General features: G+C 32.4%; 1 protein-coding gene across 1 annotated transcript; it reads left to right on the forward strand.

The window, feature by feature from the left end:
• Positions 1–12,307: 12,307 nt before the first annotated feature.
• On the forward strand, positions 12,308–25,367 carry LOC137932385 (protein cortex-like). Its single transcript, XM_068775990.1, has 9 exons — positions 12,308–12,469; positions 14,473–14,589; positions 16,610–16,823; positions 19,259–19,419; positions 19,745–19,896; positions 21,184–21,400; positions 22,953–23,151; positions 23,847–23,975; positions 25,222–25,367. The coding sequence occupies exons 1-9, from the start codon at positions 12,440–12,442 to the stop codon at positions 25,356–25,358; spliced, it is 1,356 nt and encodes a 451-aa protein (XP_068632091.1). The 5' UTR covers positions 12,308–12,439; the 3' UTR covers positions 25,359–25,367.
• Positions 25,368–25,567: the final 200 nt, after the last annotated feature.

Below are 25,567 nucleotides of genomic sequence, written 5' to 3' on the forward strand. Positions count from 1 at the left end.
TTAAGGGGCCAGCGATAATTAGTTGATCGCTGATCGATCGAGCTGTGTGGCCTGCCTACACTACAGCTTGCGAATACGATGAGCTATATCGGATACTTTCGTTCATCTTCGGATCTCCTTGTTTCTAATTGAATTTCTCAGAGAAACAACGAGCATACCCTTCTCGATGGCTGAACCACTGTGAATTTTCCAACAAAGACAGAAGTGATGGACCACGTCTATGTAAAATAAATCATCACTGGTAACACTCCTCTCAATGCCTCTCAATTGAAACTCTCGGTTCTCATACTAGAACAGATAAAAACTATAACATCCTTTAAATGATTGACAGCAATCTTTAACTGATTGATCAAACGCCATGATACCAAGTAATAAATTTTAAAAAATTATAAAAACTATATAGTTCGTTCTACTTCACAGCGTGTTATCTATGCATCGTCTTGCTAAATTTAACCATATTGGTTTACTAGCGGTTTCAACAACCTTCTGAGGATCTAACAACCTCATATGGGTTGATATATGTCCCACAAAGTTGCAGCGGCGGTTGGCTCTATGGTCGTCTACGTCATAAATAATTATTTATTTTTTATCGATACATGGAAGGCATGTCGATATGCAAATAATTTTAATTTGCGACGGAACTGGGTTTATTTATTCACAGAATGACTTCATTAAAAGATACGTACTTTTAACGTGTTTTTTAATCATAAAACGATGTTTGAAGGCGGACATAATTAAAGGTTTTTTATTCATCTTTTATTGCATTCTTCACTTTAAATCCTTCATAGTGCTGACTTGTGTGCGGCTAAAACCCCTTGATTTCTCAAATCCACTTTAAATACCTATAGGAAAGCGTGATGTATTCAAACGTCCAACTCTGACATTCTCTCTGTTCTTTTCCGCTTTTCTTTTGGCGAATCCTCCATAATCGATGTAATCTTGATATGACACCACTTTTTGAATTCCTGAAAAAATAGTGTTTTTTGTCCGTCACATACACCTATGATATATAAGCTTAATCCAATTTATTTATTTATTCATATTAACTTAGAGTCGCTTACAGTGAAAACTTCGGTATGTCATAAAAATATTGCTAAAACATCCCAATTTGATAGAAACTAGAATCATAACGATCTCCCCTATAATAGAATCACACGACTTAGATCTACGAAGAATCTCTATATGCATCATGAATCACTATATATGAAAGGAGTCCACGATAAATTCCGACGGTTTTCTTACACCATCATTTCCGATGAAAAGAAATTTATTCAGAATCTTTATTATCACACTGCACGTAGAATAGATGACTGCTGTGGTTTTATGGTTCTGGAATGGGGACCACAGATCAAGCGTAGCGCGGAACGTTTACCCTAATACTTACGATGAAAAACGATAAAGGATTCATGCTTTCAACATTATTTTTACACGTATTTTTAATAAATCTCTTACATATAATACATAATAATAATTATTAATGTAATTAAAATGGATTGTATTTATTATCTAATTTCATGAAACTTAAAGGAACGTACTAAGAAACCAAAGCGTAATCTTGAATGTAAACATCTGTTATACGCAAGACGTCGACCGTGTTTGTAAAGAAATATTTAGTATCTCCCGTAATAGGCGAGAATAATTACCCAGTCCACGGTCTTACGATCGGTTACAAAAATGCACCTTATGCATATCGATGAAAATTATAACGCTACGTTCAATGTTGAAGTCATCGCACAATCCAGTTAATTACAGTATCTTGTATCTTAATTACTCCAATGCGGATCACGTCGGCCACCTAAATGATTCAATAACAATTTCTTTTTCTGACGAACGTATTGAAATATCAACCTCTTTGCACATTGATATAGATCATATTATCCTTCATAACTTTTATAATTCTTTACGTATATTTAACAAGCGGCCGGGAGTTACTATAGTTTTTTAACTTATTCTGTGATTGAGTGTCAGATATAACTACATGAAATAAAGTGTGTTTGTTTCACCCCAAAAGATGTCTATGAAGGGATATATCATAATCATCAAGCTTGCAAGGCGAGTTGACGATCGCCTTGTGCTATTATGGTACTCAGAGGCTGCTGAAACTTATTTGTGATCAGCATAATTAATTCACAAATTGTGAATTATATGAGACTGTATTCCAGGAATTGAATCCGCGACCTACAATCGAAAATCTCAATCCTCTACCGCTAGAGTACGCTGCTCGATATGATATGAAAACGACGCGGCGCTTCAGAAACATTAAGAATTTATTTCGTGTGTTCATCGCCCTAAGACTCTTTGAAACTGTTAAAAGCTTTAAGGAGAATGTATAGCTTATTTCTCAGAAAATAACTTTAAAGTTTTTATAACCATTTAAATTTGCCATATATGAAATGATTATTCTAAAATATGTCACCTTTTTACTATTAGAAAGTAAACAATAATTTGTTTAAGTAAGTAGCATTACGAAATTTTAAACGCTTTTTCTTACTATATTATTAATTATTTATGAATCCATTGAATTTTGTACAGCGTCAACAATACATTAATTTACAAAAAATACCCTTTTCCTTGATTTTATACCTCATACCAGACACTATTTATAACAGAACAGAGGCTCTCCGAGCGTTTTTAAAAACTGTGGCGACCGTGTAACATCACTAAAATAATTTGTTAATTCTACAAATAAAACACAAGTAACAAAAGGACCAATATATAGCTACTTCCGAACATGCAGTAGTAGTCGTGCAATAAAGTGCACCGCCCGCCAGCCCGCTGATAAATGCGCATGCGGCAAACAATGCGAATTACTCAACTACCACGGCTAAATCACTCAAACAAAGAGTGCACTTTATTGCACGACTACTACTGCATATGCGGAAGTAGCTATATATTGGTCCTTTTCTTACTTAGGATGGACTTCCGCAAAGTAACGCCTGAATCCATTACATAAATAAAACACAGTTTCGCAGAATCTCTTATATTTGACTAGCAGCGCAACAATGCGTTGATTGATCCAAAGCTCAGGCAGCTAGAGCGACAACGTTTTTGTGACACCGGGGCGTTGCTATTAGATGCGTTGTACCCGCCTCAAGATTTTTAATCATTAGTATATCTGAAACTTTTAAAAACTAAACTTGCAATCGTAAATCGCGAATTCGATTCCCGGGATACAATCTTTTATAATTCACATTTTATTCATAAATTATTAATGATTACCACTGCCCATGAACAAGTTTCCAGAGGACGGGCAGCACTATCCTCTGCGTACCATATTACAACACTGCGATCGCCAAGTGTGACGATTATGGTGTATCCCTCCATAAATATCTTTGGCGGAGGCCTATGCCTTGCAGATGGAGGCTTAGGCCTCAAGGTTCTGGAGAGGACCACGGACCAGCAAGCGAAGAGTAGGACGTCCACCTACAAGGAAGACAGACGACCTTGTTAAGATCGTTGGAAGATGCTGACTTCCAGGCGTATAAGCCTGATTAAGAATGATACAGAATAGTCTCAAGTCCGTATTTTAAATAAAAAATATAAAGAGAGCGCACCGCAGGGTGCCATAAAAATACGTTTACTTAATTACTAAAATAAATTTAAAGTCATTAATCCGTGTTACTTGCACGCTAGAATGCTTTACCATCTACTAATATAGAAGTTCTAAGTATAGTTTTTTGTTCATTATAAATTCTAACTACGCGCCACCGTCTTTACAATTACAATAACTTAATTCATACACTACGTTAAGACTGAGATTAATTTTTAATTATGGCTATTAATAGAAAATTTATTTTAGTTATTAAATATTTCTCTGCTGAGACTCCAGTTTTGCTGATATATTCAATAAAATTTTAGTGGTCACAACACACAATACAATAGTTTTAGGGAATCCCCTTATATTTAGCTCACAGCGTAACAATGTTTTCAAAGATAAAACAAATTCAAAGACAACTGTCTTCCTGTGATGTCAGAAAGTCGTTATTTATACCTACCAATAATCAACATATATTTTCATTTAACACTCTTTATTGTACACGCTTGAAAATAAATATAAAGTTGCATAACAGTAAAAAAAAAGTGCAATGGGCGATCTTATCACTCGAGGTAATTTCTTCTAGATAACCATAGTAAATATATTCTTTCTCTTCCAATAATATTTTTTTAAAAAATCTCGTGTTAACAAAATATGCGTTATTTTTGAAAATAATTGATTTTACAACGCGACTTATTATCATCATCTTTATCAACGGTAAGACATCCACTGCGATACAAAGGTTTTTTCCAGAAATTTCCAGTGGTCGTCTTAACCTTGGTCGTTCTACACTGCGCTTTTTGCCTCTTTAACTAACCAAATCTCTGGGCTGTTTTGGGCTGTGTTTGTTGGTTCGTCTATAAAACTCCTCAATACCGATTCGACCTCACAGAGAAATTTCGAGAATAGCCCTCTATATTGCTCAGTAAGCTCTTGAGCAATGAAGCCTGGAATGAGAAATCACGTTTCAACATTTCAAAAATAAGACCATAAATTATTTTGTGAATATTGTCTAAACGCGTTGATGTCTTTTGTATTGTCGTAGACATGGGTTACGACACATTCTTCTTGACAAAAGTAGTATTATCTATAATATTCCCAATTCGATAAAGTAGTGATAAATAATAGTAGCAGAATCTGCAAATGCCATTTGGGCAGCAGTGAGAGTCTAGTCATAAAACAATCTACAGTGTAATGATGTACACGATAGGATAAGTATTATGTCTACACTTAGGTAGTAATTGTATTGACCGGTAGAGAATACCTGTAAGGCATTACGTTTATAATGTATTATATTATTTAATGTTTAATGAAATCAGGCGTTACCTTGCGGAAGTCCATCCTAAGTAAGAAAAGGACCAATATTTAGCCACTTCCGCACATAGTCAACAGACTCTGTGTTTGGCACTAATCGGTGTAACATAACTCCTGAAGATGTCCCGTGGAGGGGTGAAACACGTGTTGAGTAATTTGGCGGTGGCGGTTGTGTGATTCGCATTGTTTGCCGCATACGCATTTATCAGCGGGCTGGCGGGCGGTGCATTTGTTGCATGACTACCACTGCTGTGCGGAAGTGGCTAAATATTGGTCCTTTTCTTACGTATTATATTATATAGTTTTCTAATATGATATAATATAATACTATTTTAACATAGTACATTACAACAATATTATAATTGTAAAAAAAATAAACATAGTACTAAAAAAGAAATGTTATTATATTCTTTTTAATAATTACTAGATTAACAACATATTACTAATTGCTGATTTCGGCTTAATAGACATCTCTTACTCGATTTTTTATGATATATGTGAATATTATGATCTTGCGTGTGATCTCTTTCTGTCTTTCAGAGCGATTAGTTATTGATGTACAAAATTTAAGAGGGTGAATTTCTTTCTTAATGCATAATACATGCTGTTAATTGATGTATGTATGGTAAACCCAATTTCCAAATCAATAGTATCAGAAATAAAAAATAACGTTGTGATAATATTGTAATAATGCGTTGTCAAAATTCCAATCACTTCATATTAAAATTAAATAGTGCCTTCTATTTGCTCCTGCAAATCTTATACTGCCAGAGGCATGTCACATATGGCTAGTCATGGAAAAATTTGATTAATGTAATATATTTCAAAGTGGTCACTTTATGATGATTGGAAATAAGTGCAAAACTTTTAAAGCTTTTCGCTGGAAATGAGCAGTACTATTAGTATTAATATATATTTATTTATTTATATATATAATATATATATTAATATATATTTATTATACAGTAGTATTTAAAATCCTTTATACTTATAACTAATCACTTTATATATTACTTACTATCCCTGCCAAGTTTTACAAGTTCATTAATATTTTTAGGGCCTTATAAGGTAAGTCTTAATATTTACATTAAATGCAAAAATTAACAATTTCGCTGTTTTAATTTATTATTTGAAAGCAAAGCCGCCAAAAAGTTACACTGTGGTTATAAAGAAAATGCCGAAATTATTTTTAAAAAAATCCGTTCTGGAAAGTTTTCTCAATAGAACCAACGTTCAGTTCGATCAGTTGAACTTATTGAGGATAAAATCAAAACCTTAATAGAAACAGCTGGTCTCGCTAATACACGGGAGATGCAAAAAAGTTTAATGTTTCACAAACGGCTATTCAACATTTAAAACGTGTCGAGCTAAGAAGCCGAATAAGAGTTCCGCACGATTAGATAACAGTCCATTTCATAAACTACATCAACTATTGCGGCTTATTGCATAAACACAATGAATTCGATCATTTTAAAATCATCAATGGAAAGTTGATTCTGTACAAAAATTTCAATCGAATATTATCGTGGTTCACGCTTATTGTATGGTCACAAGTCACTTGAAAGGCAAATAAAACTGAAAGAACATTTAGTGATATTGGAAAGATCTGTGTTTTTTGAGCGGCTATTAAAGAACTAAATCATTTTATATGAGGATTAATATCGCCAACTAGTCAAATTAATGCAGCAGTCATGGAAAAAGCGACCATAAACAATCGTAAACGTTTTATTTTCTATCAGGATGCTGCACACATCATTGGCCATTCGGCAAAATTTGATGAATTGATGTTACATCCGCCATACAGATCTCTAAATGGAATAATATCATAATTAAAAAAAATTATAAAAAACTGTTATAAATTTTCATAAAGAAAATCAACAATTGCTTATAATATAGTCCCCAACATATTATTAGGGGGACCGGAAAGTAATGTCGTTTCTACGTATATAATAAATTGATTGTCATTTGGTAGCTCATTACATACTTGGAAGACGTTGTATACTAGATGGCAAAAGGTTGTTAATAACGAAGGTAAATATATTGTTGATTAGAAATAAAAACTTATTAATAATGTAGTTGTGTGTATTTAACTTAAGAAAGCGACATTACTTTCACGTTCACCTAATATTAGGATAAGTTGCAGTCGGTAGGCTACATAGCTGATGGCAGACGGGGCCTTAAAGTTTCGGACTGGAGACCAAAAACCGGCAGGGCACGTGCATCAACAGCTTACAAGGCAACAGGCGATGTTGTTAAGATTGTTGAAAGACGCTAGATGGAAGCCGCTTCCCACCAGTCCGAAAGTATGGCGGAGGCCTATATCTAGCCGTGGAAGTTCCATGGATGAAGCGATAATGATATTAGCATTAATAAATATGCTATTATTGAGTTTGTAGCACGCAAATGCAAGGCTATTTCATACTAAATTTATCATATAAGATTGCGCTAAAACTTTTTAATATATACATGCACATAGATTTATTGTAACAAGTCTTTAATATATTCTCTGTTGAATCGTAATCCTTTTAGAATCTAGTTTTTTTACGCATGTAACTGCCGCCTAACGATGGCTCTGTAAGGACAGCTTGAGTACCGTTCAGATAACAATCTAAGAAGCTATCTAAGGTGAACTTCATGATGCGAAGTGATTAGTAATATTGGAAACAGGTTTAACACAAAAACAAGTATGACTTCAACGTAGAAACGCCATTTAAACTTACTATTATGGAAGAATTTACGCAAGCGTACTCGATCTTAACAAAAAGTGAAATCTCTGTGTTTCATTTATCACGTCTTTATGTAAATTTAATTTATGTCCTTAATAAAACGGTACTGAGATGAAATTGTCAGCATATGTCGTGTGATCATTGTTTATTTTCGAAACGAAAGGACATTGGGAGTTGTTTCCTTGATCTTCTGTTTTTCTTCCTCCTGTCCATTTTCTTTTCACATTAACATAAAAGCTGAAATAAATTACGCACTCTTACATTCGAGTATGTTTTTTAACATATTTTATAACACATCGCCATTTCCTTTTTATAAAATTACTTAAATTTTTTTTACTAAATTTTAATTCAATTAAATCTAAACAACAATCTGTTTATATATCGTAAAACAAATTAAATAATTTTAAAGTGATATAATAAACTTGGCAAATGTATTAAATATATATGAGAATATTGCCCACAAAATTCGTTGTAGTTGTTGCCTGCTTTTTTCAAAAGAAGTCGCATTTCTCTCATAGTTGAAGTTGAAGTTGAAGAATACCTTTATAGGGGACCACAGCCTGATTCTACTTTCTATCAAATTCTTCTCATTACGTACACAAGTGGTCATTGCGAACATCATTTGTTTTTATATTGAAGTCCTCGCACACTAAATGCTTAGCAAGCATTTTTATTTATATTTTGGATCATCAATAAAATTTACAATCATTACATACAAATATAAATCACATTAAACCACCGAATAATTATAAATTTGGTGACAGACAACACAACAAGATAAATACAAAACAACAAAAATTTTAAAAAATACCATTAATAATTTAAAAATTTTATGAGTAAATACTATTTTACATCTAATCATCTATTTATAATGCTTATTTAAAGAGTTATTTATTTAACAATATGATCCAAATGTTTCTAATTAAAAGAAAATAAGGCATTATGATCAATATCCAAAATTGGTACGACAATGATGGACTAGCAACATAGGGTGAAGCCGCCGAAGAAGGCGTAAGGGTACTCTAAAATAAAATTTTATAATAAGCCAAGTCGATCATATTTCATTCGTTTGTTTTAGCCTATACATGTCCACTGTACGACATAGGTCTCCCTCAAAAATATCTATTGGGGATTACCCTAATAGCCACGCTTTGTAAGCAACCTGGCGATCTCAAGGTGGTATTTATGCAGAGGACGCTACTGCACATCCTCTGGAAACCTGTTTGTGATCAGTGGCAATCCAATATAATTAATACACAGTATGTATTAATTATATTGGATTGCTCGAGTAATATTTATTATTTAAATTATTGTGTAAATAAAGGATTTTAATTCCGCTGCATCGGAACAATCCATGAGCTCGCATTCTGATGTCACTAGGGTTACAACCAGAAACAAAGGTTCTCAAAGGTGCTGTGAATGCCAGGCATTGACTAATTATCCTCAACAAAAAACAACGATTACTTTATATTGTTAACATTACTATTGTTTAATACTACACTTGTGAAATAAAACTCATGTTTAACTCGTATCTCGTAACACTTAAATTGTGCTTTCAAGAAATTGACAGATCATTCACGGGTCTAAATGCACGTATATATAATAAAGTTCCACATGGTATCTTTGACCTTCCCTTTTCTTATTTTAAATCTAAAATATAACTATATTATAATCAAATAAATATTATTATAGTATATTGATTCATTTATATGGTTAATATTATATTATATCTAAAATTGTTTAATTGCATCCTTTCTAGCGCTGAGGGTACGTATATGTAAATAATGTATACGTTTATGTATGTATAATAAAGTTCCTTGATATATTTTGGCCGTTTTTTATTTTGAATAAGAAAATTTAAACTATCTTATCAAATTAATCTTGTTATAGCTTTCAAGAGTATTTGGTTCATCGAAATGCGTTAAATTTGGTTCGTTAACTCATTTACATGGTTGATATATAAACATGTAAACATCGAAAATTGTTAAATTTCATTTAAAAAGAGCAACTGTTGAATTTCTGGACAACTCTTCTCGACAGATCCATATTCCGAGGCGATTGTAACATAGTATTTATATTGTGAAAATAATTGTAATTACCTGTAATTAACTATTTGAATAAAGATATTTTGAATTTACTTTTATGTTTCTGTAGACGATCGAAACAAGTCGATATAGGAAAGCGAAAAGGCGAATTAAAATAGACGTAGCAAAATATGATAGCGCACAAAACACATTGCTAATAAAGCCTTAAGGTAATGAAGTGACGCGTTCTCCAACATAATTAATAAATGCCCTTGTTAGGGTCGCCAGAAATGGATGCAGAGGGCTTTATTCCAATTGCACATTTAAATAAAGAATTAAAACTAAAGTATTAAATAAATGTTATTACAACATTAAAGAATTTTTAGTTGATCGAAATGTGTTGAAATTATTTATTTGCGAGGATGATATTATGATAAACGAATATACATTAAATATTGTGAAAATTCATTTAAAAAGAGCAACTATTCAGTCTCTAGCCTGCTCTTTTCAGGAGATCAGTATTCCGAACCGGTGATAGTTTAATCACGGACAGTGTAATGACCTTGTTATAATTTTAAAAGTATTTGGGGGACCAGAAAGTAATGTCGTTTCTGTCGACATATTTTACAGAAAAGTCGTTTGATTTTTACCGCTCCGGCATTGAAAATTTGTATACTAGACAGCAAAATGTTGTTGATAACGAAGGTGAATATTTTGTTGATTAGAAATAAAAACTTGTTAAAAATGTAGTTGTGTGAATTTAACTTTAGTAAGCGACATTACTTTCTTGTCCCCGTAATATTTGTCGATTCAAAAATGCAATAAAGTTAGAAATAATAAAGATAATTGTAAAATACAATTATTCATTGTAAGAAAAATATTCTTTTGCTTAAAACAATATTAAATATCTACCTATTTACGCTATAAAGTGCAAATAAAACCATTTTTTATCAACTTCGTTTGTTACTTAATGAGTATCAACGAACCGCTAACATAATAGCTTCAGCGGTTGAATCATTACGTTTGTGTGCTCAGAAAATTAAAGGGTGCTATTAAATGTCTATTACGGTATATACGGTAATTAAAATTACAAAAAGAAACGTTTATTTATGGTTCCGTTTGTACATATAAATTTAAATGTGCAATGAATTACATGCAAGACAATTAACACATGGCGTTTTAATTAGTTTTTTATCATCATTTTAAGCTATAATGTTGTACTAAAATTTTATATATTAAGTCATTATCATAATTTCTAGCGTAGGACATCCAGTCAATCTATGGAATGTTCGGTACATTGCACAATGTTACGTACGTTCCATAGATTTCCCTTAAAACCAAATGGACGTCTGCTTCAATCATCTTCCGACGGCTTTTAAAAGGTCACCTGATCACCTTGTGAGTGGACTTTTAATGTAAAAAAAAGTATTAAGATAAAAGATAAAATTCGTCATTAAAATTTTTTATAGAACACTTATTGATTGTCAGCTAATTAATGTTAGGGAACTATGTAAACCATTTTATAATAAAATAATTTATAATTGTTAAAACGCGTATTTATACCTCTAAAGCATCTTCTTGTGTGTTTTTCTAAATCAATTAGAAGAATATCAAAGCATAGCGCTATTATTAAACATTTATCACCACATCTTATAACTTTGCTAAGGACTATTACTGTTAGATTTATTGTATACTTTTATCCGAAATAAAACCGGAATAGTCTTTTACTTGTGAGCACCTGCACAGTAATATGAAGCGGCAATATTGTCGTTTTAGTTTTGTTTGAGATCATTCATTTATGGAAAATGTAATCTTTCGATTTACAAATAATTTACTAATACACCTTGTATTTTAGACAGACCTTGTCAAGTAATTAATGGAATCAGGCGTTAACTTGCAGAAGTCCATCTTAAGTATGAAAAAGACTAATATTTAGCCACTTCCGCACATGCAGCAGTAGTCGTGCAACAAAGTGCACCGCCCGCCAACCCGCTGATAAATGCGCTACTACTGCATGTGCAGAAGTGGCTAAATATTGGTCCTTTTCTTACTTAGACCTTGTCAAGGTTGGTAGACTTTAGATGCTGGCCGCCTCCAAACGGTCTTATTGGTAATCTATGGGTATGGTCTATAGTCTCCTTTTTTTGGTAGACGGCTCCTGCCATTAGGGATCTCTCGTACAACACCTGTCTTAGGTACGCAGGACAATATATATATAATAAATTTTTCACTGACTATTTTATTTTCGTCATCTAAGCCCTATATTGTGAACGTCTTACCCCTAAAATAATTCAATAATTTCTCTAAATCTCTTTCCTTTATTATTTTGTTTTGACGACGGCGGCTTCGTTCTAATAATCTATCAAAATATTGTACGTTTTTAACACTGATATGTATCAGGAAAAAGTCACTGACGGAGGTCGAAACATTGCTCCAGTGAAGTGGCAATAGGTGGGGCATATCGCTTGTACAACTGACAGCTGAGGGTCGAAAGATTCTCTAGTGGTGAGTACAAGCCAATAGATGCAGTGTGCCTACCCACACCGCATCTATCTACCACTTAGTTCAACGAACACATAGTCAAGTTCATGTCAAGTTACGTTGCTTGTTGTTGCATATTTTGATGAGGCCTATATCTTGCTGTTAGCATCGACTGACATACATGATATATTGACATTATATTTTACTTAACATATACTTAATGTGATATAAAGTGAAGGTAGATAAAATTAAAAATTCATAATAAAATTTGGGGGTCTTTACTAGTCAATTTCTAACAAAGAGTATTGATAAAACGTCAGTGGAACAAACTCAATGTGAAGTGAGTGAATATATTAAACATGGATAGATATGCTTTAAAAAGAAAATCGGTAAGTCCTGTATATTGTAAAGTATTACAACAGAAATTATTCATTCGAGTAATTAGAGAAATTTATTACGCCTTATATATTTACGATCGTTATTTATTAGCCATTTTATTTAGTCATTATTTCATATTGACAGTGATTTATTTACGCATAAGTTTGTGTTTATTTAATAATAAATTCGTTTATTGATTTAGTTCATTTGATTGAATAGAATGTTTAAAAAATTTTTATCAAAAACTGACGATTTTTTTACTATTTTACTTAAATTGATTAAAATTCAAGTATTAATAAAATGTACTAATTATTTAGTATATTTGTGTAAAATTTATTGAACATTATATCTTAGTAAAATTCATACATAACAAATATAAATATTATGTAGACAACTGTATCGATCAATATTGGGTACTGTTTTTTAAAATAAACAATTAAAAGAGTTAAGTATATAAAAGTGTTAAAATATGAAATCATCACCGTCCTGATAGTTCTATTTGTAAGATGTCCACATCTGGACATAGGCCTACCTAAAAATTTTAATAAGACTATTTAAAAGCAGCCGCTTTTCCAAGATAACAAGGACATATCTACCTTGTAGCTGTACTTTAATGTCCAAGCGTAATACACTATTTATAATAACTTAATTTTCCCCAAATGAGAGATAAGGAATGAAATCTCAAGGCTTTATGTCCGCTTTTTGTGTGTACAAAAAAGTTTTTTCAACGCTTTCTTGTCACCATTTCGCTACCAAATCTCCTCATGGAAAGCAACAATATGGTCGATGGTGAAGCACGGAGATTCGGTAGGTACCTGTTCACTGTGAACCTCAAGAGACCTGAGTTATAATTCTAGGGAACTAAAGAAGCTGGCAGATCGTTTCATACTCGACAGTAGATGGTGGCATAGGATTTTGAAATCCAAAATTATGAACAGCAACACGTTTGCCATCGCCAGGAGAAATAGCACTATTAAAGCGATGGCTTGTTTATTTATCTACGAAAACAAACACTGAAATGTCAAAAACAAAATCTCCGGCGATTTTATTTTTGACTTCTTTTTAGTCGTACCCACTCACCGTTTTTAATATTTTAACAAAGTTAAAATGGCATAAGAGTTGTCCTTGTATTAAGACTGCAAATATCAAAACAATTTTATTTCCCATATTTGCGAATTCTATAATGAAAATATTTCTACCAGGGATATATTTCATACAACCTTAAATCAATATAAAAATGTAATTTAAATAGTTTGCAATCCACGAGACTGTGCTTTCTTACAATTTTAATGAAAAAGATATGCGTTTGTAATTATTGAAATGCTTAGACCGTTGACTTAAAAACTAATAAATAAACGAATACATCGTCATCATTAAAGCCGTAGGTAGACTTCAGATGAACTAACTACCCCATAGACTTTTATATGAAGACACTACGCTTGCCGGGTCAGTCTCCACTTCAGAAGCTCTTTAAAGCATGTCCACTGGTTACTCCTACGGACCTCTTTATTTCTAATTCAATCTCGTAGATAAATCCTGAGCATAGCCCTTTTCTGTAGCTCAATGAGCTACAGAACATAAATAAATAATATACTCTATATTAAAGGTTATAAATATATATATATATATATATATAAATACATATATATAAAAATTTATATATAAGTAATAACAATGTGGATTAATTCTAAGTAGATGATTATAAATAATTGTAACGACCTTATAAGCTAGTTTGACTTTGACTTTATTTTGTAGTCACTTTATTTTCCCTCTGGTTTCTCTTTTCTTCTGGTTACGATTAAATTTGTTAATGACAAAGCGAAGCAAAATAACTTATCACCATTGCAATAACATATAAGTTTCAAAGATGAACGCAGTGTAATATACGCTCCGGTGATAATGATCGGAAAAAATTATTGTATACTTACATGCACATTTATCATGTAAACAAATTAAAGAGTAAATAATACCAAAGGACTATTTTTTAATAAAACTCATATTTACTTTCTTTCAGCTCAACACACAGCGTCAAAGAGTAGATAGATTTGTGTTACCCCAGGAGAACATAGACAATATGCGCAGGCGCAAAGCACTGGATTTACTTAAAGAAAACTGCAATATGGAAATCTGGGTAATGTGATCTGATTTAAAATGTGAATTAATTTACTAGGTTTATGTGCACTGCGCTGCATGCAGTTTTTTAGTGTGTTATTTCATGTAAACAATTATTTATAATTTTTAACATTACAAAAAATATGTCCTGCATAAGTTTTATATTTAAAATTGCTATAGTTCCAAAATGTGAATTTCTTTGAATTAAAGTCCCTTTGATCTCCTTTGCCGGTCATATTTTATTAAAATTATTAAAATTCATTCTTACCTGATCTCTACTCGGCGAAAGTAATGAATGTATAACTCATTTTTCAGCAAAAAAATATCTTATACGCTAATATAAAATCACCCTGTACAAATTGATAAGTCTGAAATATGTTACATTAATTTATTATATGAAAAGTGACAAATCATTTCTATCATTACAAAGACGAAAACCAATAATTAATTTTGACATGTATTCGAATTTTGAAAACGTTATTTCTTACTAAATTATAATTACGTCTCTCACTATTTTATTATCTCTGAAACCATTCAATTCTGTGCTATACATTTGATATTGTGTGCTATACATTCATTGACAGCTAATGAACTGTACATTCGTCCCTTTGCTTTTACATCTATAACCAATCATCTTGTATAAATGGATAGATAAATAAAGATACACGTTAGAAGGTGGATCTGTCCAAAGGTAACTCTTTTCAAAAAAGATTATTTCATACGGTTGTCCTTATGTACTTTTTAATTATAATTATAGAAACGAATGCAAGTTTTAGTACTACATCACAAATCAGAATAAGTCAATCACAATAAGAATCTACTTTTATTTTATATTATTGAAAACAATAATCTCAATATTACAATGGAATGAGTTTAGGATATTTTTTTTTAATTGATGTCCGAATTCATTCAAACAATAAAGGATATAAAATACAAGAAACGTGTACTTTTTAACATATACGTACTTAGTATTTTAAGTATTTATATGTGTATTAATCCATTTCCAATAATTTCAAACATTTATTTACCGCTCGTTCTATTTTTCCTTAGTCAAATTCATACAATTACTGTCTAGAGGAAATCTCGTTTTGAAGAAGTATTTATGGCTTGTTTTCTTTTAACGACTATGATGTATGCGAGAAGTAAAATAAATAAGCGATTGAGTTAATATTTTCTAAGAATGCGTCTACACATAGTCATTTTCTCAGTAAGGACGTGTTCTGTTCTCTTCTAACTGTGGATTATTTGGTCCTTTTTACTATACGAGTCGGTTTTTTTTTCAATTGGTTACTATGAAACTTACTACCTGTAAAACTTACCACTCGGCAACAGAAATTGTGGTGACATTTTACGTCAACCGAGAGGATCATGATAAAAAAAATGAAAATGTAATTGTAAAGTAACAGGACATAAATGCGTTTTAGATTGACAAATTATTAATTTATTTTATATAAGCGCGCTTATAGCGAAGCTTAATATGAGTTTACATTAATTTCGTATAACATAGTATGTATTCAAATATGTTGGCCTGCATAAGCGTATCCAGCAACCTTGCTGCTTGCTGATATCAAAATATTAATAAACGACATTAATAAATGAATGAATAAAACAAAAAAACTATATTAAACAGTTGTAAATAATAATTAATAAATTGACATGAACAATCAATCCTTAGTAAACTTTAGCCAAAATTTTATACTTACGTTACAGTACAATGCCCGGCGATAAATATATATGACACATCGATTTCATCACGTCTGACAAATCGTCACATAGGTAGTGTGGGACAGAGATAATGCTCTACGAAGCCGAAATTAACCGATTGTCTCTTTCCAAAGGTCGATGTGCAATATTTATCGCCGAATACAATAATATTATATTGGAATAAAATATTTCTCAAATGTTAACATTAGCTACAATCATCTGACTATTACATTTGCTCAAAAAAGTTCGGTTGAATGGGCGCCATATTATCTCTGTAAGGCGAATAAACTAAAAAAAGTAAAGCCTCTCAAATAAGTAATTTTAATCATTTTCAGTATTCGAAGTACTTGCAGCAGAAGAAGTTCTTGAAATGTATAGACGAAGCGTTTGAATTTACACCGCTGAAGTATCCACAAGACGGCCTATATCATGACCATTCTCCGCAACATGAGCCTCTGGTGACCAACTGGCCATGCATGCCGCGGAGCCGGAAGTACCTGTCATTGGCTGACAGTATCTTAGATCTTCCCGGATATAGTGATGCCGACTGTGAGTTATCTGTAACATTTTTCTTTTCCAATTTCTTAATTTGACTGGTTTTATCCTAAATCTTATCTTTTTGCGTCTTTTTTTCTATCTGCACGATTTAGAGATGACGAAAGTTAACCATATGGCATAAATTAAGTTGATCATATCTTATATTTAAACAGAGAGATGTTATATTGGTTGACAGTTGTTCAAAACAAAATGTTTAAATATTCATAATGAATTTCGTAAAAACATTACAAATGACATTGACTAATAAGAATTGACATGGCATAACTAATACAAGACTCGATAACATATGTCCGTGGTAATGGTAGACAAAAGTTAAATAATATATATTAAAAATTTATCGATCATTAGAGATTAGGGAATAAAGCGCCCACTTAAGTGCTAACTTCGTAATTACCATTCGACGCACCTGTATTTCTTATCATTAACAGACAAGTTTTTGTTCGAACACGCTAATAGCTGCAAAATTATCTTACAGCTTATTAAATATCGTCAGGTGTTAGTGCGAATTGTAAATAAGTACATACGTGTACACATTTACTTTCAGATTTATTGTTGCAATAAAATTAACTCTCATAATTTCTGCCGAAGACGTCTACTACTGGACATATGCCTTCCCTGTATATTCCAATAGGACCGGTTAGAAGAGTTCCAACACCTTTAATAAGGTCGTCTATCCATTCTCAAGGTGTCACTATGCCCATGGTCTACACTTCTGAACCTTTAAGCATCTTAACTTGTTGTTTTAACTCTATCACATTACTTTGCTGTCACTGAGTTAGTTACTGACTTACATAAGCATCTATATCCTGTTTTTAATATGTTAATTTTGTTAAACACCGATATTAATTAGAAATTTTATTTCAGTTTTTATTTATGTATCACAGTCAATATTATATATTAGGTTAATTATTTTAATATATAAATAATTCAGAATACATAATATGCTTTAGGCGTCTTAATTCGTTAAGAATAGTAAACGGTACATATCTTAGGCGAATGTGATCTTACAATAGGAATAAATATGAAAATTATTAACAAGCGGTGGCCTAATAAAATGTAAGATTACTTGAACAATCTAAAATTTGGAGGGGAGAGCTGTGTAGATCGCGAGCTCTGGCCAGGTATATACACGGTGTCCGTGTTAGCCAAAACCACGGAGATGTTTGATTTAGTACGAGTACTAGCTTCTTCGAACGACTTTGCCAAAATCATCTGTCGTAGACTGCCCACCTCGCAAGAGGACGTCCTATGCGCTCGATCTGAGGTTTCCATTCTAAAACCTTCATTTTAAATCCTGGTCCATCTTCTAAATTTATGTATATGTAATGTCAAAGAATTTACGTCGTAACATTCTCGTGTGTCATATAAAGAAAAATCCAAAAGAGTATGTTTGGCTTTTTCGATTCATAGCATAGAAACGTCAGTTGTATTTTATCTGCGTAAATTAAAAAAAAAATATTTGTTATAAACGGTTTCTCATAATATTAGAGGCACCGAAAAGTAATTTCGTTTCTGTCGACCTATTTTACCAAAACCTTATTTGATTTTTCTGCTCCGGCATTGAAAATTTGTATATTACATAGAAAACGGTTGCCGATAACGAAGATGAATATATTGTTGATTAGCAATAAAAACTTGTTATTACTGTAGTCGTTTGAATTTAACTTAAAAAAGCATTACTTGCCGGTCCCTCTTATATTATTTTTGGGAGTACATTTAATATATATGTTGATCTATACCGTTACGTGGTGATGAACAGAGTAATTATAACATAATTTTTTTTATCGAATACATTATTAGACGTGCGGTATAGAAAGTAATATCTCTGTTTCGTGCACTATATCCAATCCTTATCAAGCGAATCTCACTGAATTATGTCTGACAGAAAAAAAACAGCAGCGATCATCAATATTAATTCAATATTTTTTATAAGGATCTTATTTTAAAAAAATTCACAAGTTTCATAGCTCGCATTTTTTTATTCTTCGCAATTTAACATTTCAATAGTATGACATCTACTTCTGGACATAGGCCTTCTCTAGATTTAAGATCGGTTGGAAGCGGCTTGCACGCTGCATATGTTGGTCCGTGTGTGTTGGTGAAGAACTGGTGGTGGCTGAAGCCAACAATGGCAATATGTTCTGCACATTATAGATCTCTGAATCTGCATGCTTCATCTTCGGCTGTATCTTCGCTTTTCATCACACGAGTTAGTGGTGAAACGCGTACAAGTAAAAATGCCTGCCACAATATGTTTACATATTTATCACGAAAAGATTTTGTTTCTTGTGACCAAGTCCAAGTTCTTCAACTCTCTGCTAGATTTTACTTTGATTTTTATGATTACAGTATTTATTTATTTTTTTATGATTACAGCCATTTCGTATCGGATAAATCATACATTTTTAGTATTTTTATTCTTTTAGTTCCGGAACTGCTGGATTGGAACTGCGACAACATACTGATTGCAGCCCTTGGACGTAACTACCACAAATGGAGCTGGCAAACACAGGCCCACATCAATCAAGGTGAAACAAACTCCGATATATTTTGTTGTAAGTTCCACCCCGAAGGAAAATTAATGGCCGTAAGTGTGTTTATTATTAATTAAAAAATTATTTTAATTATTTTACCAAAAAAAATTGCGTGATCAAAGAGAAGCTTTGAAAGAAATAAAACTTAAACAAAACTTATTGTATCTGCATATTCTACGGGTTCGAGGGTTCAAAGGTTATGGGCTGCCTCCACAGATAATAAATAGTTATTAACAACTTTTTTTGTCTTTGTAAATAAAAGAAAGCACAAAAGAATTATTCATAAAAATGAATTACGATAGTATACATTAAATTACAATAAATAAAACAATTGTTTAATAATTTCCTACAAGTTAATTATTTCATTTTTCATTTTAGTTTGGGACCAAAAAATTTTCAGTTGAGATTCACGACATTTCACTGAGAAAACTCGTAGACAGCGCAGATTGCGCTTGTATCTACTTCGGAAGCTACCCAACTTGCTCTATCACCGCTGTTGAATGGAGTCCAACGGGATGTTCTTACATCACGTAAGTATATATATCATATACTTTTTAAGTATATACATGTACTTATAGATATATATAGATATTTATCATCTCTATGCCCTTACTTTTCTTAGTGTTAAATCTGAATTTAAAAGTACGTTATTGAATATATCATATTGTTACCTTTCAGAGATTTTAGTTGATGGAAATGTATGTAACTTTGTTTGTTTTACATGATTCACATTATAATGTATACTTTAAACAATTTTAAATTTAAAAACTGTTTACTTTTTGACCGGCTCTTCTCAGCAGAACACGATTCCGAGTTAAAAATTAATTAACCTTTCAAAAGTGCGTGTAAATGGCTATTGAAGTAAAGAAAATTTGAATTTTAAATCAGCTTGGTATAACACAATATTCATTTGCAATTGATCTTTTAATCATAGATTGGAACTTATCGTTTTAGTAAATAAAATTAATTGTCAAAACGCTGGATTAATTAAACGGTGATTATACATATATTAATTATAAAAAATTAAATTTTATCTAAGAGAAATATATAAAAAAATAATAAATTATAATGTATGACAACGCATATTATAATAAATACGGCAACGTTTTGTTTGTTGTCTCTAGCTTCACGTTCATACCTTAAATATATAATTAGGAAAATGTGTGCTGTCAAATAATGTATGGTACAATCTGTCGAAAAATCATTGGTTTAAAATATTATACATAACTTAATGATGACTTATTAAGAAAAAGAGTTTTCAAAATTCTGTTTACTATGTATATAAAACTAATTAATATTTACTATCCTTATCTGTTACACTCTACTGACAGAATTTATTGGCCTGTTGCATTTTTTAATAAAAAATAAATCTGGATAATGAATTTATATCCTTGTTTGGATATGGTATAAAATGTTTAAAGTTATATGCTGACAAATGGGCTATATATTCAACCTTTTAAAACTTACATCTATAACCATCACTATGAATATTACATTGGTAGCACAGCAGTAGTTGACTGAGACTTGGAATCATGGGTTGTTAGTTCGATTCCTGCAGTGCAATTTCATGTAATTGAGACTTTGTGCATTTCTAATGCTCACAAGTTTCAAGAGGATAGGCAGCAACTTTTTCGGTGTACCATAATACCATACAGTGATCGCAAAGCCAATGGTAAATCCCCCAAAAGATATTTCTGGGGTAGGCCAACGCCTTGCAGTGGACGTCTGCCTGCTGAAAAAGGAGAGAAGATATTTAAATTTGTTAATAATTTAAGCTTCAGTGAAAGCTTTAGTTAAAGCACGACTTTGGTTTTCAGAGGTTGCTCCAACGGTATACTTGTATCTCGAACTAAATCAAACGAGATAATCAGTACAGCACGTAGGACTGCAGGTTCTACTATAATGTCTTTAAAAATATCACCCGACTCCCGATACATCAGCGTGGCTTCGGTTAACTCGGACACCGTGTACATACTCACCTGGCCAGAGCTCGCGGTCTACACAGCTCTCTCCTCCAAATACTGGACCGTTAAAGTAATCATACATTTTGTTACATTACCGCATGTTAAACTATTTTTTATTTTTATTCCTATTGTAAAATCACAATCGCTCAAGTGCATATATACAGATATGTAGCATTTACTAGTTTATACAAATAAGATACCTAAAGGTTCTGGGGGATCGGGTAAGACCTAAATATTGTGATTCGTAATTAAAAACTGAAGTAAAATTTGTAAATAATATCTGTGTCTACTAAAACAAGATATGGACATATATTGTAAACCAATAACTAAGTCTTTGATAGTAAAAACAAATCTACGATGTCTTAGAAATGCAGAAGAGAGGTGTAAGAGGAAGTCTGAACAAAATGCAAAGAATGTAAAGTGTGAGAAAGAAAATAAAATTAAAAAATCATATACCCTTGTAAACAAAGTCCCTATCTTACATGTAAGGGGGGTGAACAGGAAGTCCCCAAAAATGAGGGCAAAAAAAACAAAAGTTCTGAAGTGGAGACCATGAAACTACCGTCACCAGGAAGATGGACAGACGAACTTGGTAAAGGAAGACGCTGCATTTAAAACGCTTCCAACCGGTCTTATTGGAAATCTATGGAGAAATCCTATGTCCAACAGTGAACGACCTAAATAATGTTGATGATTAAATTAATTAGTTGTTTGTTGACGTCTATGTAAGCTTACAATAAAAACTCTCTTAATGCATCAGAATTATGGTGGTATGAACTTAAAAAGTGCATCAAACAAACCAACTAAAATACTCCTATTTTAAAACAATATTGTTCTGAATAACACTATTAAGAACATTTATATAAGTAACCATAAAGAAATAACCAAACTAAGTTTACTTACTACTAGGACACTGCGTTATAAATACAAACGCATTTGGAACCGACGCTAATTTATTTTAAATTGAAGGATATCATTCCAGGGGAAGTCAATTTAATTTAAATTTATAACAAATTGGGTTCTTCGGTGCATACCTCTTGACTGCAAATCATTGGGAGTGGAAAATTAATATTATCACCATTATCTTTATAATCCTAGGACGTACCTTGCTAGACATAGGCTTCCTTCATAGATTTCCAATAAGACCATCAGGAAGCAGCCTTCATGCAGTGTCTTCTGACCTAAACAAGGATGAGTGCCCACCTGTGGATAAACGTTTTACGCTGCGCTTGTCTGTGGTCTCCAACCCATTGGGACTTCATCTTGCCAACCCGCTGTGTTTCATTGGTTACTTTCGTTCCTCTGACCTCATTTTTATTTTGTTCTGGTATAAAAGTTCGACAAAACTTTATTCATCGTTTATTAATCCTAAAAACTTAAATGTGATGAATATAAATAAATAAAAGGAATTGAGGGCTAATTTAAACAACACCTCTTAACCTTCCACCATCAATATGATTGTGGAATGCTTTGGTACGGCTGAAAAAGAGCGTATTCGAATAACATTTACAAAAAAAACTGTCTAATTACAAATTGAAATTTCGTATCAGAACACTAAACGGATGTTTCAGAGCTCCTGTTTATTTAATGACTGATCTTAAAATATACTTCTCCCGTTTCAGACACTCGCATGGCATCCTTGGCGTAGTGCCCTTTTGGCCATGGGCGGTAATTCCACGGACGTTTACTCGCGTATAGTTCTGTGGGAAGTGCCCGCCGCCAAGTATCAAGACTATCGCCTAGGATTAAACACTTATTACATCGACTCAATGCTGTTCAATCACAAGTCTGGAGAACTGATAGTCAGCTTATGGAATCCTGGTAATACCTCTTTTCATTTTACGGCACACTTATAATACGGTTGTATAACGATATTAACGGTAGATAAACCATGGTTGGAAACTCTAAAGAACCCTCGAATTTTAATAGTCACTGCATATCGAGTGACAGTCCAAGACGAGATCACTTTTTGTCGACTCTTAGCAGAAAGTCATAAAGACATTGCCGATCATTGTCGATTATTGCAAAGCAGACAATGTTTTGGTTAGCTCCTAATAGATACCAGACTGTTTTTATTTCGTGCGATAGAGATAACGCTCTACGAAGCCGAAATTAGCCAATTGTCTCTTTTCAAAGGTCGATGTGCAATATTTATCGCTCTGTGGCGTAACTGTATGTCCAACAATTTTGATTTACAATATTCCAAATTCCAAACCTTGTTAGCCTACATATTTCAATATCATATTATTCATTTATGAACATTTTTCTATTTTATTCTCGTACTATGTAAGTCATTCATTTACATGTCGGAACTTTCTTAGTTTTTCTTTTCCCTAAATCGTCAATAAAACCAAACGTAACTTGAACCAAACGCGCGATGGAACTACTGCCAACGCCATCTATTAGCGTCGTTCTAATTTGCAACTTTTCAAACGCCATCTTGTATCCAGTGTTTGATTTCTTAGAAACTTCGTACGCAGCGTGACTTAATAAATTAAGTTATAAATTTGTGATAGATCCAGGATGCAAAACCCGTCTTGTGGTGATGAGCGACCCGGACACGGCTGTAGATGAATGGGGTGAAGAACGTCATCTCTTTGACCGTATCAGGCACATGATCTTCAGCTCGGACGGGACAATGCTTGGTAACTATAAATATTTATTTAACAATTACATTTATTATTCATAAACAAACTTAATATATACGGATAACACTGCACACTTATCTTACTGGCCTTAGTTCTGTTTCTCTTACCCTGGGAATGGAGAGTAATTGTAAATAGGTAGTAAAAGGTTCAAAGTTTGAAATAATTCGAATTTTTATTCATAATTAATTTGCTGACAAATTATCACACCCTGTACAATATGATCGCTTTGAAATGTGTTACATTACTTGTGACGGTACAAGTCTACAGCGAAATATAGTATAATACATAGTAACTAATTTTAACTATAGGTATCCGTATTTTCGAACAGTTATTCTTACGATGTTATTTATTATTTCTAAAAACATTTATTTTTGGGTTGTCCGTACATTAATTAATAATTTAATGGAATCAGGCGTTAATTGGCGGAAGTCTATCCTAAGTAAGAAACGGACCAATATTTAGCCACTTCCGCACATGCAGTGGTAGTCGTGCAACAAAGTGCACCGCCCGCCAGCCCGCTGACAAATGCGCATGCGGTAAACAATGCGAACTACACAACTGCCACCGTTAAATCACTCAACACATGTTTCACCCCTCCACGGGGCATCTTCAGGAGTTATGTTACACCAATTACCAACAAATGAGTTATACATTTACCCCCATGAAGCGTTTATATCTATGTTCAGTAACCAGTTCAGAAATGTAATTGTCCATGTCGAAGTGAGGAAACCCTCTGTCTATAAGTGTAGCCTTAGTATTTCTACTACCTAAACCTAAGTAAATTGTAAATGGCAGCATTTTTCAAAAATGTTTTTTTGACATTTATATATTTATCAGCATCTATACCACACAAATATTTTTATAATACACACATTTTTCTTGTATTGTTAATTAACATAGAATCATTTAACCTCGTAATATATTAAGCATTTTGGGTTATTTTTTATAATCATATAACAAATTACAAGTCTATGAACTTATAAGTGCTAAAGATGATTTTTGATCTCCTTTTTAATGTTTCCCTGTTCCACAGACTTTGTTCAATGCTAGAATCTTCTAACATAGTATAATTTGATATCTATCTATAAATCAAGATAATAATCCAACTGAATACAATGAACAAAGAGTTATATCTATAGAAAAATAACTTGTAAAAGAATATTTTTGTGCTTTTTTTGTGATAAACAGAGACCAAACTTTTTTATTTATGTGTATTCGTAATATAATAGTTGTTCGTTTACAGCGACGGCCACTTCAGAAGAGGATTTGATAATCTGGAACTTCCTCCCAGATAATAAAAAGAAGAACACGAAGCGCAAGAATTTCTCAGCTCTGCCCGTTTATTTCGATAAGCTAACGCACGGCTTCTCTTTAAGATGAATTTATAGTTCAAATTTTACCGTATGCATGTGATTTGTATTTAATTTTTAAAATTATTGAAATTAAATTTCAGGTAAAGATTTATTTGTTGTTGTGTCTTATTTTAATCAAATTTTATTTATGATTAAGATGTGTTGAAAAGAAAAACTCAATTCTTCAGGTCGCAGAAAGTTTTGGTTTACGTTTAATGCTAAGAAACGGCAACAGCG

This window comes from Battus philenor, unplaced genomic scaffold, assembly GCF_028537555.1.
Source record: "Battus philenor isolate CCGP_79_NKW_IND1 unplaced genomic scaffold, ilBatPhil1.0.hap1 SCAF_9, whole genome shotgun sequence".
NCBI classification, from domain to species: domain Eukaryota; kingdom Metazoa; phylum Arthropoda; class Insecta; order Lepidoptera; family Papilionidae; genus Battus; species Battus philenor.